This window comes from Scomber japonicus, chromosome 13 (genome assembly GCF_027409825.1).
Source record: "Scomber japonicus isolate fScoJap1 chromosome 13, fScoJap1.pri, whole genome shotgun sequence".
Taxonomy (NCBI): domain Eukaryota; kingdom Metazoa; phylum Chordata; class Actinopteri; order Scombriformes; family Scombridae; genus Scomber; species Scomber japonicus.
Window position 1 is genome coordinate 24242303 of NC_070590.1, and position 16985 is coordinate 24259287.

Here is a 16985-nt window from a genome sequence, read left to right on the forward strand (position 1 = left end):
GCTTTCTGGCACAGTGCTGCGTTCAGGTAATGTCGGCAGAAATAGGAAGAATGGGAACTACCATTATTCCAGTTTGGGATTGTTTGCAGACTATTCCATGATGAGTAGCCTCACTAATAGCCTTGTGGTCACTACACTGGAGATTATTTCCATATATAGTAATTTGCCAAAAACAGTGGTCTACGATATCTCTGACTTTGAATTACAACATAAAGGATGATCTTAATGCTTCTTCCCCACTCAGCAGCTCAGAAATACGATATAAACAATATTACATGAATGTCTCATAACATGAACAGAGCCACTTAGCAATCCACCAATTCTTATGGGAAAATATTGCATTTAAAACTCAAACCGTGGTGTAAGAAGATACTCCTGTTGACACTAAAAGCCTCATTTTCCAACAGGTAAACTTGTCTGAACTGCTCCAAATCTCTTTCCTGGACTTAGACATCTGACTGATGAGGCAGCTGTCTGTGCATCATCAATTTTCTTATTTTCACCTGAGAATGGGTGGAACACGACAGTGGCCATCAGTCAGTGGCAATCCTTCGAGGGTCACGTTATTACAGGTTGATGTCACACGCTGTTGCTGGGCAGTCTGAACCACCGGCCTGCTGTCCAGACACTAATGTTTTCTAAAAGGGAATAAAGTTTGGTCTGCCAGACAGAGGTCATAAATTACAGGAGAAGCTATGGTTATAGCACCTCCCCCTAAGAAATTCAATGCCAATCAGTAGGAAGAGCATTTATTCAGTCTCAACCCACACACACATACACACACACACACACTACGTCAATAATCCATCTACTCCCTTGGTTCCCATATGTCTTTGTGCTGCACTACCTCCCAGATACTTGGCACCATTTACTTCATTCTCTTATGAAGCAGCACTGACGTTGCACTCCTCTGAGCAGCCCTGCTAGAACTCTGTGTACTTTACAGCAAAAAACAGCTGACTAAAACTTGTGTAGATGTTCGATTGCCCCATAAATCTATGACGAAGGCTATATGCAGGCTGGCTTATAATAAAGCGTAGGTACTAAACATACTTTAAGAGCATTAGCATGAAGATATTGCACTACAAATTGTTTGAGCTGACAATCAGTCAATGCAGCAGTGTTTAGAGACTTGTAGCGACCGAAACCTACAGACATCCTTCTTATTTCACAGTGCCTTCACATGGTGCAAAAACATGTGATCAAGACTGGACTTGAAACACTGCCATTACATTTTCAAACAAAACACAAGCAGGGAGGTATTTCTGTTCTGATTTTTTTTTTCTTTTTTTGTCCGTTGCACTGTGTCCACAACCAGACAATCAGCTTACAGAAGATTAAAGGAAAAGAGAAATGCTCTCACTTCCAACCGACTCACAAAGATGGAGCACAGCTTGTCCTGTGCCCGACACGTTTTTTGCTTCGTCACTGCTGTGAGCCTGCGCACCCCCCCCCCACCTTTGTCCAACCAGCAATCAAAATGCTGGAGCTGACAAGCATGCACACATATACGCCTCCATCCATTTCTCAAATATTGTCAGAGCAGAGAGCGCATTTAATGTCTTGATAACACGTATTGTGTCACGTACGCTGATAGTATGAACAGAGTGACAGGCCTGTCATAGCAGGTTCATAGTGTGTGTGTGTATGTGTGTGTGTGAGGGGGGGGGGGGCAGGTAGAAACACACAGGGCTGGTTTCTGTATGAGCTAAAGTAAGATTTTAATCACCTGGGGAAAGCATGTGTGAGAAACCATCTCCTAGACATATCTGCAAGAGTGTGAATGGGAAAATTAGGCAGCATGACAACACAAAGGTAGCATAGGTAGAGGAATTGAAAAAGACATTGGCACAGTCTCTATGAATAAGTGTCTGGTTGCCATGGATACAACAACCTCTTTTTAGAGGCAGAGTTCCTCTCTCTAAAGCTTTTGGAAACAATTTGCTGTCCTTACTCAACAGATTATTTACTTAATCTGACCGAGGCTTTGTCCTGGAGTTGTGCAGATTAAAGAATCACTACCAGATGCAGAGGTTACCTCCTAAATATGTGGGGGACATGCACTTACGCGTCTGCTTTAATGTATCCAGTTATTTATTGAATGAGGCAGACACAGTGTTGCACATTTTCTGAAATGTTATTGACCCCCAAATGAGATGTCAGGAAGTAAGAAAATGTAAAGGTTAAAGAGGAAGAAAGAAAACAAAAAGGTAGGACAGAATGAAAAGCAGCAAAAACTAAAATGTACAACAACCAAGACAAACATCCTTTTTCTGAGAGGACTGAGTTCGGCGGTGCAGTCTAAGTAATGGATCAAGATCAAGGATGGCAGAGTATGACCAATCTTTTCATATGTGTCTCTTTCGGCGCGTCCCTTCTCTGTCCATATTAATATTTCATAGACCACTGTGCTCGAAATGATCTGTCCAATTTTAGCCTCATGACTGAGCTGTTCTCCAAAGCTGAGGAACTAAAGCAGGGTCAGAGTTTTCTGTTATTGGGCAGAATTCGTCTAAAAAAAAACAAAAAAACACAGAAGTTGGAGCAAATCTGTAGCACACAGAGCAGGGCATGTTTAAGATTCTGGTATTACAAGGACAAAACACAAGGACATTTTATCATTACAAAAAACAACTCAAACTGATGGATTACAATTGAGATACTTGATCTTTGTGTGGGAGGCACAGACAGATATTTTAGGCTGAGGTACTAAGAAAATAGCACAAACTGCTAGCTAAGTGCCAGTTATCCTCTTATTTAAATATGATTCTGTAAAAAATACTTCCTGCTCTGTGCCATCTTGTTGTCTTTGGTCCTCTATCAGATGGCTGTGGTCATGATAGCTTCCTCAGTGTCACTCTCACCTACTCTATAGTCAGTGTTTCTGCTCTGTTGTCAGTGCAGAGTGTAACAAGATGTACAGCCTCAAGCAACCCCCCCCCCCCCAAAAAAAAGACACAGTTGTACCTCTGATTCATTTAGCTAGTGGGTATAACAGTATCTGAGTCATGGAAAAATCTTAACCAATTCAATTAAGGCTTTTTATAGTTCCATTTGGTGTGGACAACATATTGCAGAGGGACGTGCACATGAACAGTAACTGAAGATGTTTTTTCCTGCAAATGGATCATAACAATCAATGGTGGTTATGATGAAGAACACGCTGCTGCAGTCCGCCTTCACAGGAGGGAGACCGATGGAGCCGTGAGGAGAGACAGAGGACGCTGATGATAAATTATAGAGAGACTGACGCAGGAGAACTGCCAACTCAGCTGAACCCCAGACATATTAAAGAGAGACCATAAATAGAGAAATGCCTGGCCACGAGAGAAAAGAGAAGAGGAACCACTTCTTTGGAAGAAATAGTGAAGAAAATCAGAGTGGAAGTTCCCCGAATATTATTAACATGTGTTGTTTGTTGTTATTGAAACAGCGATGACATTTAAAAAAGAAACCCCCCCCAGTAAATGCTACAGAAGGTAACGCTTTAACAGTGACTGCTACACAAGACACTGACTTCTAAAAGCTTTACCATTGTCATTGTAACTGATTTACATGAAAGCTGTAATGATAAGTTGATTTATCAGTTAGTTTATCATCATTAACTTAATTGCCAACTGTTTTCATAACTGAATAATCAGTTTATCAGTTAGTTTTTTTTTGTCTTCTGTAGCAGTAAACTGAATATGTCACTGCTGGTTGGGACATAAATACACATTTTAGATTGTTTGGATTTGTAAAATGATTAAATTTCTCCCTATTGTCTGAAATGTTATCAATAAATTGAGAAAATGATTTATGACAGGTGAATCAGTAGAGAAAATAATGGTTGAAGCCCTATTTAGTATTACTGTTATCTATTTCTTGTTGTTTGATCATTATTTTAAAATGTATAGCTTACATTGCTGGTATGTCTCATTTACATGTATCTTTTACTGAATGTAAGACATTTTATCATCACTTCAGTGCTATACTGAAGGATAATGAGTTTTGAGTACTACATTTCAACCTCATATCCTTTTTTCATCAGCTTTGGGAAAAAAATCACGAGAAAACTACTGCTTATAATTCATAAAACTACATTAATGTATGAATGAGACTAAACTCTTATGTTTTCATCAAATTTTGGAAACCCAGGATTTTTTTTTAATACTATTAGATGGCTGGCAGGTGAAAATGAAAGTATTGAAAAAGAGACTTGCTGAAAGTTAGCAGTCAACAGGACCACACAGAGGACTGTGGACATCAGAGGTCAGAGGTTAACTTGTAAACCGTCAGCTAATTAAAAAGGGCAAAGACATGAAGCTGAGACCACCCTGTCTTGTTCTTAAACCGTCAACTTTTTCACCACTTTGTCTAAAAACTCTCTCAATATAAACTCCCATTGTCCCTTATCTCCTGCAATATCCAAGCACCCCAACTACTGTTCTATGCAGGCTCTCCACTGCAGTGGACCACACTGAGGCTGCAACAGTTACTGCACAATGTGCTCGCTCTGGGCAGCACATGCGTTTTACACGTCTTACTCCTGACAGGCCCTCTCCTCTGCCTTCTCCCTGCCACTCAACATACCGGCAGCTCAAAGCACTCCATGCAACAAAGCTGAGTAACGGGTGCAATGAAGTAGCTTTTTATCATCTCACGCATGAGAACACATTGAGGTAATTCAATTGTTTGTATGTGGAGTCCCCGGTCGGTTACTTAATAACTGCAGCGCTCACGTGTGTCGACCAACACCCCCCTACCCCCCTACCCCCCATCCCCCACTGATTGGCAAGCAGGCACACACAAGAGAGGCGAGGTAGGTAGGGAGGGAGGGGAGGGGTTTTGATACACACCCATCACAAATCAGACTCAATTAAAGAAACAAAAAAAAGAACACCAAAATAACAGCCTGTGGACTTACGAAGCAGTTGAGCATAGAGCAGGACACCCTTCCTGCGAGGCTCATGTCGAGGTGAGGCAGGGCTGTGCCTGAATGACACACAGCCTATGGAGCAGCAGCACGACCAGAACACGAGGAGCCGGCATTACCATTCTTCCCCTCAGCCGGAGCCTCTCCACCCCTCTTTCACTCCGAACCCCCTCTTTGCCTACCAACCCTCTCTGTCTCTCTCCCCCCCAAGTTTTTGCACTTTCCCCCCTTTCTCGAGAGGTGCTATGGGGCAACACGCCAGTCCCGACTCTCATTCAGTAACCCACCCTGACACCCCCCGCCCCCTCCCTGCTGCTCCCAGAGAGGGGAAAGAGAGTATGCCGGTGTCTGAAGACAGCCCCTGTTGCACTGCTGAGAGAAGGAGGAGGAGGATAGTCCATACAGATGCAAACAAGAGCAGCAGTCCGCCCCGATCAGCCAAGTTGGAACTGAGAGGAAATCAAAAAGGGATGAGATGACTGCAGATGTGCCTTCTCAACTGTAGCGGATGGATAAAAGGGAAAAAAAAACTGCGAAAAGAGAAAGCAGGAGAGAAAGGAAGACAGAGGGAACTGCCTGATGCTAAGCTCCACCCTCTGCATGCGCATCTACATCCCTCTCTCTCTCTCTCTCGCATTCACATGCTCACGTTTCTCCCCTGGTCTCCATCTCATCCCTTACTCCTCCCCCACTCCCTCCTTGTTCACCCTTCACCGACATCTACTCATAAAAATGCCTCTCCCTCAGCAACGAGGCGGTGAAGTGCATAGTGTACCGCCGGTAACCAGAAGATGCTCCGACTGTCACGCCTGCACCATCTGACATCAGCTGCAGTACACTGTAGCTCTCGGTCAAACGCGCAGACTGCATGCGGGTAGCTGTCTGGATAGGCTGAACACAAAATCACAACCTGGAGCAAACTCATACACACAGAGAGCTGAGAAACACCTCATCCAGTGGTTGGACAGTATCCTATCTAAAAACCGCTGCACTGGCAGCAAATGATCTAGTACAGAAGGCGAATGCGTGGCAGAGAGGAAAGAGGGAGGGAGGGAGTGGAGGAGAGTCTATGCAGAGATCTCCGGTGACACAGCATTCTACAGACACTAACTCTTCCTCTTCCCCATCTCTGAGTGCCTCCTTGGCACTGTCCGACACAAGCGCGGTACATCTTTGCACAGAGCGGTGATTGCGACACCTTGCTGTGCTTCTTAAAACAGGAGAAGGTCACCGTTAGTATACGGTGTATGCAGAGGGGGGACACTCAGCCCTTCCCCCCCCTTACCCCATCCTCCTCTCTGGCAGAGTCGTGACAGCCACTCGCCCTCAGCTGTATGACCCCACATTATGTAACACATATACAGCGGTACGTGCGGCATATGTTTGAAGCATAACACAAGGCTATTAAAACAGGATTAATGTTACTGGGGGAGGTGCTGAATTGTAACTTTGACATGGGAGAGCCTCATTTTAACAGGATGAATTTTCCTGGGGGGTAGTGAGGTTATTCAATATTTTCATTTATTCATATTTTAGTGTAATCCATGAAGGGGGGAAAACAAATCTGAATCTGAGTGTATTTTTCCATCAGACAGCGGTATCAGGTATATTACAGGTCTGACAGTTCAAATCTTTGTGGATGAGCCAGTCGTACTTCTTCATGACAGTCAGTGAGCATGCACTATCACCTCTGTTTGTAGAGAGGAAGGTGAACCGATATTGATCCATTGCCTGGAGAGTGGACACTGATTGACAACCAATATAGTGTAAGTGAAGGCTGAAATAAAGTCCAATGGAGAGCTATTATACTGGTTGTTCTGGGAGATATACAACATACCACATATCTGTATATTATTATTATATTATGAGCTTTAGCTACAATAAATCCAGAACAATAATTTAAAAAAGAAGTAAGTAAAAGGTCAAATTAAAAAGGAGGACAATTGCTGGTATTACTTTTGTATCTCTAATTCTAATCCACCATATAAAGCACTTCTGTCCAAAGGGCCTTTTATACAGGGGAAAGGAAAAGCATCATTTTCATAAAATTACTGCCATCATCAGGATGTAAAATGTACAGTTTACACACAGGCATACATGAATTTAATTAATTTATACTTTACAGAAATGTATAATAGTAACCCAATATTCCAATGGGATGACCTCTTATTAATACAAAATATTTTTATGTCATTTATGCTGACGTGTGGATTTACAGACAATTTAGGTTTCTCCTGGATTAAAAAATGCAGATACCTTCATCAACAATAGCGCATCCCCCTGTAAAACTAATCCAGCAGGGATGAATGTAATAAATCACATATTACAAAGGTGCAATTACATAACAACATAGCCTCATGGTTTGAACATATTTTACATGCATTAGTCTCTGACATCCATCAGCTGCTGCTCTGCCTCAGCAGCACCGTTATGTTCTCTAAGTCTTCTGCTGATGTAAATGAAAAATTATACTACAAGAAAGGTTCAAGGCACTCATATGGCAGAACATTTGAGAGCCTTTATTCAGATGGCTATTTCTAGGTGACATTCTTAAAAACCTAGACAATATTTGTGCATGTTAAAATATAGCTGTTACAGTCCACGTATAGCAGCCCTCTTCAGGGTTTAGCCTTCAGCACACAGGTTCCTCTTTTGTAAATACAAGATATTTGCAAACACCTGAACAGAACGCTGATGAACTCACAGGTGACAAATGCAAAGTATGACCACTAGATGGCTCTACATGATGTATAGAAGGAAGAAAAGGATAATAAAAATGAGAGCAAAATAAGAGAAAATAGATGTACAGACAACAAGACATGAAACAAGTCCAGAGTGTGCTGTGCCTTGCATTTAGTATACATAGAAGATAATTATTTCAGTTGATCACCACCAGAATGTTCTTTTTGTGGGGGGCAGGGCCTTCAACCATAAGGCTTACTGGATTACTGATTTGTACATTATAAAAGTTCTTAGCCATAGGGTAATCCCAATTAGGTTTTCTTTTAACATCCTTATGCTCAGAGAGGTAATGGATAAGGACATATATACTGAAGAAGCCTTACAGAAATTGGATAACCCAGAATATAACCAGAAACTGTCCTTAAATCCATGGGGCAACACACAGGAGACATTAAGAGAAATGTTGTCCACAGCTAAGGAGGCATGGTGGATTACCAAACAAGAGCATGGCTTCATGTGGTGGGCACATCCTAGGAGACCCATTTTCTACATGCTCCCCAGTGTCCGGAAGAATTTTGAATCTCGTTCAGGGAGGCCTAGTATATCATCTGAATCCGGATCCCTTACAGAGCCCACCTCTCAGTTTGTGAACTTTCATATTAAGCCTTTGGCTCGACAAGTGCCTTCATACATCCAGGACACTTCTCATGTTCTAAAGGTCCTACATGAAATGAGAATTCCTGCTGATGTTCTCTTAGTAACTTTGAATGTGAAGTCTTTATACACTAATATTGACTATGACGATGAACTGAAAGCTCTGCAACACTTCCTATGGAACAAACCAACAGATGATTTGCCTCCTTAGTTCGTTCTTCAGATTATACAATGGACTATATAATGTATACTCAGGAATGGGGTACTGCTATGGGGGCTTGTTTTACTTGCTAACCTTTTTTAGGTTTATGAGAAAATGATCTGATCTAATCTATCATAACAACTATAGTGAAAAGATAAAATGGTGGGGCGGTACACTGACATGTTTTGGACTGATCCTGAGAAACTATTACTGCTGAACAACAGTTTCATGATTTTTTGAACACTTATAATTCATTATTATTAAAATCAATTTTACTAGATTTGACTATCTCTAAGGGTGAGGATGGACAGATTCACACCACAGAATATTAGAAGGCAACACACAAAATTACTGTGCTGAAAGTGGATAGTTTGCATTCTAACTGGCTTAAGGACAACATACCTTTGGGCCAATTCCAACATCTTTGACATATTTGAAGAATTTGAAAACCAGGCTACAATCTTGACAGACAAATTCCATAAAAAGGATAAAACACAGTCAAACTGGAATCTCATTAAATGTGACACTATTCATTGGGAAGTTTTTCCTGTCCCTCCTAAGATCAGTTTTAAGAAGGCCCTCAACATAATGGGACAGGCTAGTGTCAAGCCATCTCCATATCAACAATAGAAAAATAAACCATTGGGACACTGTGTTAATAGAAAGAAGTGCAATCATTTCAGTGGTTCTAAGACTCATAGATTCTAAAACTGACATCAAAACATTTGTCAATTGCAACTCTACGTTTGTTGTATATCGTTCAGATTTTACCTGTGATTACTTTTACATAGGCTGGACAAGCAACGGACTTAAAGAGAGAGTCTCTGAACATAAGTATGCTATCAGAAAAGCTCATTAAGATTACCCTATGGCTAAGCACTTTTATAATGTATACAATAATAATCCATATGGTCTGGTGCCTTTACTACTCTCTCTACTACTCTACTGTAGATTGGGTTTTTTTTTGTTTTGCCATCTCTGCATGTTATTTTGCTCTCATCTTTCTCATCCTTCTCTTCTGCTTATACACTTTAAAGCAGCTTTCTATTCAGGTGTTTGCAATTATCTTGTATTTACAAAAGGGAAATACATGTTGTGCTGCTCCTTCTTGGTTTTAACTGTAAGCTTTATTTCAGCATGCACAAGCACTGTTTGTTTTTAAGAAGATAGCCATCTGAATAAAGGCTTTTAAACTTTTTGCTCAGGACCCTTCTTTGTTTTTGAACTTTTGTGTTTCCTACCAAAGAGCACCTTCATCACACTCTGAACTTTCTCTTCCTGAAAAATTAAACTAGTCTTTGGTAAGAAAATCATTTGGGCATTTAGTTTACAAATTAGATTGGAATTACTCATTTATAGGTTTTCTATCCATACTCAAATTGGCCTCAGAACACCAAGTCATTGACCATTTTATGCAATGATTACTTACTTGGAAATACAAAGGCTTCTCTTTAAACTTGCCTTAGTATGTCTATACATGAGGGGGCACAGAATTATGCTGCAAGCGAGAGCACGATGCATTGCACTCGTGATGCATGACTTTCATCTCATCAGGTAAATGGACTGAAACATCTGCTGCTATAAAACGCACTTCCACAAATCAAGCAGAACCTTACTGACAATTATTTTCATGTCACATGGTAAACCTGTGACTCGTGACATTTGTTTTCCTTAAGTGAAATGAAGAAGTGAAATAAAGCATGCAATAAAAGCCCACACATACCAGCCTTAAAAAAACACTGACATTTTAATCTTATTTAAACCTATACTTGACTTTTGTTTAGCAGTGAACTTAAAACAGCCCAGGCCTTTAAATCATTTTGCAGGTAAATTAATGATGAATGGACATTTTAGGGGTTTTATGAATATTGCACACTGATCTATGATGAGTTGCTCCACAGTCCAAACGCTGGGTCTCAAATTCCCCCCCTCTGCCTGCTCGGCCCCACCCAAACCAAATGCAAAAGTGAGCACCAGATTTGGCCTCCTGTGTCTCCGGTTTTATTTTAGGAAAGGAGGGCAGAGTCTCACCAACGCAGAGTGTCAGCCAACATGTTGACACACAGCTATAGAAGTAGGATATGAATAAGACATGGGGGCATTCAGGAGTTTGTCTAGACTAAAACCTTTTTAAACTCCAGAAATGATTTGCACATTTATGTTTTTAAACTGCGTGTCTGTGTGCATGAATTTTACAATTTGAAACCATACAAGCTGCAACTATTCTGCTGTCTACAAATGAAAGATCCAGGTGTCCTGATGTGTTTTCAAATCATTTTTCACTGTGCGTAAAATGACTGCAGCATACAGGACCTGTAGTATTTTGTTACAGTCAGCAGTGGCAACTCTGACCTTTCAGCCTGAAGCAGGACTTACTTTAATATGATGCATTAAAGCATTAAAACACAGAGACTACTAATGCACAAACTGGTAACTTGTTTTTACTCATTCTTGATTGGCTGAATCAAACAACAAATTGTTTGAGTTGTGTGAAAATGAGGAAGATGGAATCACACACTGGCAGCCAGACTTTAGGAACCAGATAAGTTTTTAAAAAAGTGTTAGAAGCACAAAGTCCCTTCATGGAGAGGTGAAGTCAAATCATTAATAACAAAAACCTGGCATGAACACTGTGGCTTTAACTGCAACCCTGACTGAAAGCTTCTGGTGTCTAGTCAGTGCGTTTTGGAAAAAAAACACACACATACAGGTGCCTTAATCCTTATGTAAGCAGGTGACATCATATGGGCCAGTGAATCAAACTCCCATCTTAACATGGCGCTGGCGCACCAGCTTCTACTGCTAACTCCTAAAAGGTAGCATTACAATGCATTGCGGGCACTGAGGGCAGCGTAAAACAACCCCATTGTCCTCGTTTCCATGCTCGCATTATCCTGCTAACAATACGGCAGCGTGAGTGGTTAACAGTATGAACTCAATACTTCCCGTTTTGTTTCAGCGAAAAAGCCGGAGGCTGGGAAGCAATTAAACACTGCTTCACAAGACCGGCTTAAGAGGATCGTGTTACCTGTGGAACAAACTGCTGGAACAAATGTCTACCAATCCCACCTGAGAAAACAAGACCTTAGATCAACAGCTGAGAAGAGATAGTGTGATGACCGCTGCCATCTTTGGTTTGTTGTTTATATACCTTTCTGGCTGCTCAGCTCTACAGGTGGCTTGTTAGCAAACCTGGCGCAGGTGTTCCCAGCTGATTCAGCCTTTCACAGCTAGCAGCTTCTCTCTACTCTGACTGCTTGTTGCTGCTGCTGCTGTTGCAACTCCCTTCTTTCAAGCACCTGTTTTGGTTTGGTTTAGTTAGAGCCGTGTGATCACGGTAGAAATAAATTAAAAAAAAGGACCCACTAATGTAGTTTGTACCATACTTATAAATAATGACACAGTTGGAAATTCATGTTGCACGTCATTCAATGTAATTTAACGTAATTTAACTTCAATGAAGGGTTTTGCTCATCTCTACTGTTTGAAGTAGTCTAGGGTGTGTTCAGTACACCTGACATCAATGTGGAATTGGTTAATAGGTACTACAGAGCGCACTTCTGTCCCCACCCGACCACACCTGAAGTGTCCCCCCAGGAAGCAAGTGAGAGGTCAATGAGAAGACGCTTTTTTAGAAACGTTCACAATCGAGCTGCACTACAGGACCAGCTTATGACTAGCTGAGGTCTGCACCCTCATTCTACATGCCTCGATGGGCACATTATTTGTTCATCAGCCCCGCCATCAATTAAGCCCAGAGCTCGGCTGTGTGTCCCATAAAAGGCTGAGAGCTGGGCACCCGGCCATGGTGGCATTCTGTGGACCCAGTTGACCAGAACCTCGGGACACACATCCTCCTGTTACACTTCCTATTTCTGTCCCATAAAAGCTGCACCCATTAGTTTTAGAAAATAATTTGGTCACAACTTCCCCTCTGCTCAAGAGTTATCTATTCTCTCTAATGTCCATTTACTGAGAAAGAGTAAAGGGACCATGCCCAGGGTTTTCCCCAAGATCACTAAGTACAATGGTGCTATTAATTTCAAAAAGCATTCTGCAAACACATCTTGTGAATTGTGTGCTAAAATTACAGGGTGTACATCGACACTTTAATTTGAGAAGCCCCGTATGTCCGCACACAGCTCTTGCAGACACAAACTCTGAGAAGTGGAGCAGTTGAGTCAAATAAACTGTTCAGGATCATAGTCAGCATAAACACGCAACGATTACTATAATATAAAGTGCACAGCTTGCATGGCTCTCATGAAAGTAGAGATGTGAGCTACAAATAGTATTGCATCTTGAAAGTTATACTTGCTATTCTTCAGTATAATTACAACCCTCGGGTCCACGACTGCAGCGTGATCAGACAGACTGCTGCCCGTCTCAAGTACAGCAAAATCCAAGACTCAGCATTTCTGAAGGGAGCCTCAGATTCAAACAATAGTGCACACAGCAGAAACTTGATGCAGCATAATTATTTTTGATATATGATAATGTATGTAAAAAAAAGTTTTGCCTCATAACTGAATGGACAGCAGTATCCACTAGAGGGACATATTCTTGTTGTGTTGCTACTGTAGCTACTGTAGCAGAGTGGTGTCTTGATCATCTCTGGTCTTCACAAGCTTTTCACTTCACATATTGGGTATTTAGCTGAGATTCACATTCAGTATGATGAACGCTGAATGCGCATGATGGGATTATGCGTCTTGCTCGATGATGCATGCATTCTATTCTTTGAAACGTCACATATTACCATGAGCCTCTTAATGTGAATAGGGGGTTAAAGGGTCTGGAAGTGAACCAGAGCAGAGACACGTGGCATGCAGCTACATCAAAGTCGTGCAACATCTGTTACCTGCTATACAGCTGTTTTACTGACGCGGCAGCACGTTCCTGAGCGTGCAATAAAGTCGTAATCCCGCTGAGGGAACTTTAAGGGGTGAAAAGAGATGTTGCCTGCTGGTGCTCACTCAAAGTGGTGAGTCACAAATCCCTGTTTAGGGCTGGAACAGGGAGCCAGACAACTTCCCTCTGTGTGGGCTCCGTGAGCAACCAGTCGCTAAAGCAGTGACAACAACATGATCCCTCACTGGCTTCCCACCTGCGAGCATGGCCAGATGTGCATGCTAGATGTTAGAGGTGGCGCCTCAAAGAACTGAACCTCTAGTCTCTGATGAAAGGAGCTAAAGCAATGCTAGTCATGAGGGCTGCAGCTAATGACTTTCTTCATTATTGATTAATCTGTCAATCATTTTCTCAACTAATCGATTTGTATTTGGTCTATAAAATGTCAAAAAATGGTGAAAAGTGGCAGTCACTGCTCCCCAAAGCCCAAGACGCAACTCATGTTTTGTCCCAATGAACAGACCACAACCCAAAGTTATTCAGTTTACTAGAGAGGCATACCAGAAACCAGAAAATATTCACATTTAAGAAGCTGGAGCAGCATTCCAGCTTGGGATTTCTTTCTTTTTTTCATTTTTTGTGATTATTTTTCTGTCAATCGACTAATCCATCAATTGACTGTGAGTGTTACAGCTCTATTGATCACTGATCGAAAAAAATCTTGATTTATATGTTTTAAAAACAGGCTGTGCATTCTATGAACAAGCGCACAGACTACTTTTTTTACTGAAGGTGGGCGTTCTGAGTGACATTCAGTGCTGCTGTATTTCTAATCAATATTCTACCACATATTTTAGGACAAAAAATGAAAGGATATGAACAGTCTAAACTGGGAAATGGATCTATTGTTTATATAAAAATGTACAATTGACTGGTCAGCCTCAAACCAGATATGTGGTGAGTTAAAAAAAAACGACAAAAGCTTGAGAAATACATTCTCCTTGTTGGACATGTTACAACAACCTACAGTTTGGTTAGGCAGGTGAGAGCGTTTCCCCATTTCCTGTGTATGATTTAACATTAAGAAGGCTTGTAGGGCATTCACAGCACCTCTGACTGCAGCAGAGTATGTATAAACATGTATAGCGTCCTCCTCGATAGTGTGATTGGCTCACCATGCTGCCAGCCAGGGCTGTCGACAGTCGGTTCGGGTGCTCCTCTTCAGGTCCCTCCCTCTCCTCCCCGTCTGCTGGATCTCTGCTGTGCCAGCGATGGCTCCTGCCAACATAAAAAACACACTACCTTCAGAAATGGGGTGTGTGTATGTGTGTGTGTGGGGGCGGTTGTGGAGCCTGCGTGTGATTGCGTAAAAGGGCTGGACTCCAAAAACCAACCGTTCCCGGTCTAAAGTACAGCAAGCAAGAATAAAAGCTGGTACTATAATCATAAAATATCTAATTATTGGAGAGATTGATTATGAATGTACTTGATATTTTATTAAACTAACACCGACACACAATTCAACAGCTCTCAGAGGAGTCCGGGGGCAGACAGGGTGATGGTTTAGAGTGGTTGCCTGGGACGAGAGGTAGTCTCTGTAAATCAGGTCAAGTCAATGTAAACACACTCCACACATCCAGTGCTGCAGACAGACATGCAGGCACATGTGTGGAAACCTTCAGAGCGCAGCGGCTGACCTGATGAGAAAGACACTGATTTACAGGAAATGCAAACTCAACATTCCTCACCAGATTATCAGAAGCCAATTAGATAACTGCAGGAGACGGTGGACCTGGACTAAATTTCACAACTCTTCTCCTGCATCCGACACACGCAAAAGGTGCTGCTGTGGAGCTGGCCAGCTGAGGGGGATATCCTGATATTTTAACAACAGCATGACAGATGTCCTGCAGTTCATTCTTATATTTTATATCTGAAGTGTGGTCTATGTGTGTGTGTGTGTGTGTGTGTGTGTGTACGTTTCCTACAGTGGCTACTACAGCATCAGGTTTCAACAAACACTGAACACCCTGAAACTAAATACTCTATTCACTAAAATATGAAAAGCGAGGCTCTGATATTGCACTGCCGTCTCTTCCTGTGCATGTGTGGAAGCTCGAGGTGGGAGAGGAGGACGCTCGCAAGTTTATAATACCGAGAGAAACACACACATACACACACACGGAGGCTTCAGCCAGACAAAACATGCACACAGCGCTGACTTCCTTGTGTTATAAAGCAGACCTACTGTAGTAAAAATACACTTGAGTGCAAGGACACAATTTGAAACTAGATCATAGATCTCACTGTGCACTTCCTTACACTTGTTTTTTTTTCTCCGGACACACCCCCTTTTGCACACAGCACCACAAAAAGAAAAAACTTCACTTCTCTCAACTCACAAAATACAACTGAGTCCTCTTACCTGTTTAAACTGCTGAATCAATATGCTGCAAACTGTTTGTCTCTGTTTGTGTGTCTCTTAAGACTGAGTTAAAGCTCAATGCCTTGCAAAGTAGCAGTAGTCGCCGTCTCCCAAACACATACTGGTTGTATTCCAGTTCATGACATACCTCCCTCCCTCTCTCTTTCTCTCTCTCTCTATTGCTTACTAGTTCACCCTCCCACTCCGTAAGTGCCAGGCTTCTCAGAGTGAAAGAAGCCATACTACAGGGCACGGACTCTCTACGTTTTTTCAACCACCTCCACTCATGACTCATCTCATCCGCAAGGAATGGCTTTCATTGCTGATCGCTCATGAAAAAAGAAATCATCACATGTAGGCAGGCGGTCGTAATTGCTTTAAAAAAAAAACAAAAAAAGGTACAATACTACACTCAGAGCGATGTGAGTCACCTGCTGACTAAACAAAAAATTGTGTTGGATGGTTAAACGTAAGAAGAAGAAAAAAAAAAGTTTTTTAATGAGGTGCAGGTTCAGAATAAAAAGGTGCAAAAAGAAAGCTGCATTAAATGCTGGTTTGTCTACTTGGGGACAGAAGAATTCAACAGTAACCTGACATATCACTGCTTTAAAACATTACAGCTCACGCTAGCCTTTATACACACCCAGCAAACACAAGCAGCATCAGCATTCATTTGTTATCATGTTTCTGCCCACCAAGTGATTGTAAATTAAACATTAACTCGCCTGTGAACTCTGTTTTGGATTCAACCATCCTTCCTAAATTATCTAGGTCTGAAGTTAGCTGTTATTCTGATTAGTGTATTTTATCAATAATTATCCATGTTTTCAAAAGACTTTACAACATTTAAATTTTTTTTTTGATGGAATATCTCATACTAGAGAGCATGTTGCCTAACATATAATCCAAAATTCCTTTTTTCCCCCCTTCATTGTTTCTGTCCACCAAAACATATAAAAACCAATGAAGCGTACACTCCAACAGCCTGTTTATGATCATTCTGGTTTTGCAATGTTCTGGGGGAAAATATTTTACAGGCCCAAATACAATACTAATAATAAAAAACACAAACACAGATTGTAATTAAAAACTCAATTCACATTTGTGCCATAGATGACTTCCCCAATCTGACATGAGTTTAATAGAAATGCTTGCAAAAATAAACAATACACCACAGGCTGAAACTTCAGTGCTGACATATTTGCAGTGTGATATTTTTAAACATGATTGAATGCCTTGTTAGAAACCACAACTGA

General features: G+C 41.5%; 1 protein-coding gene across 3 annotated transcripts in view; it reads right to left on the bottom strand.

Annotated features, from left to right (window-relative positions):
* Positions 1-16985, bottom strand: part of mtmr4 (myotubularin related protein 4) — a 43251-nt gene that overhangs the window by 24288 nt on the left and 1978 nt on the right. The window contains exons 1-2 of one of the 3 annotated variants that reach the window (XM_053332344.1): positions 15730-15835; positions 14480-14582 (exon numbers count right to left, since the gene is read on the bottom strand). In XM_053332344.1, the coding sequence (XP_053188319.1) occupies positions 14480-14482 (3 nt within the window). In that variant the 5' untranslated portion in view covers positions 14483-14582; positions 15730-15835. Of the gene's footprint in view, positions 1-4906; positions 4952-14479; positions 14583-15729; positions 15836-16985 lie in introns of those variants that run through there. The other 2 variants (XM_053332345.1, XM_053332343.1) reach the window with 2 other exon arrangements.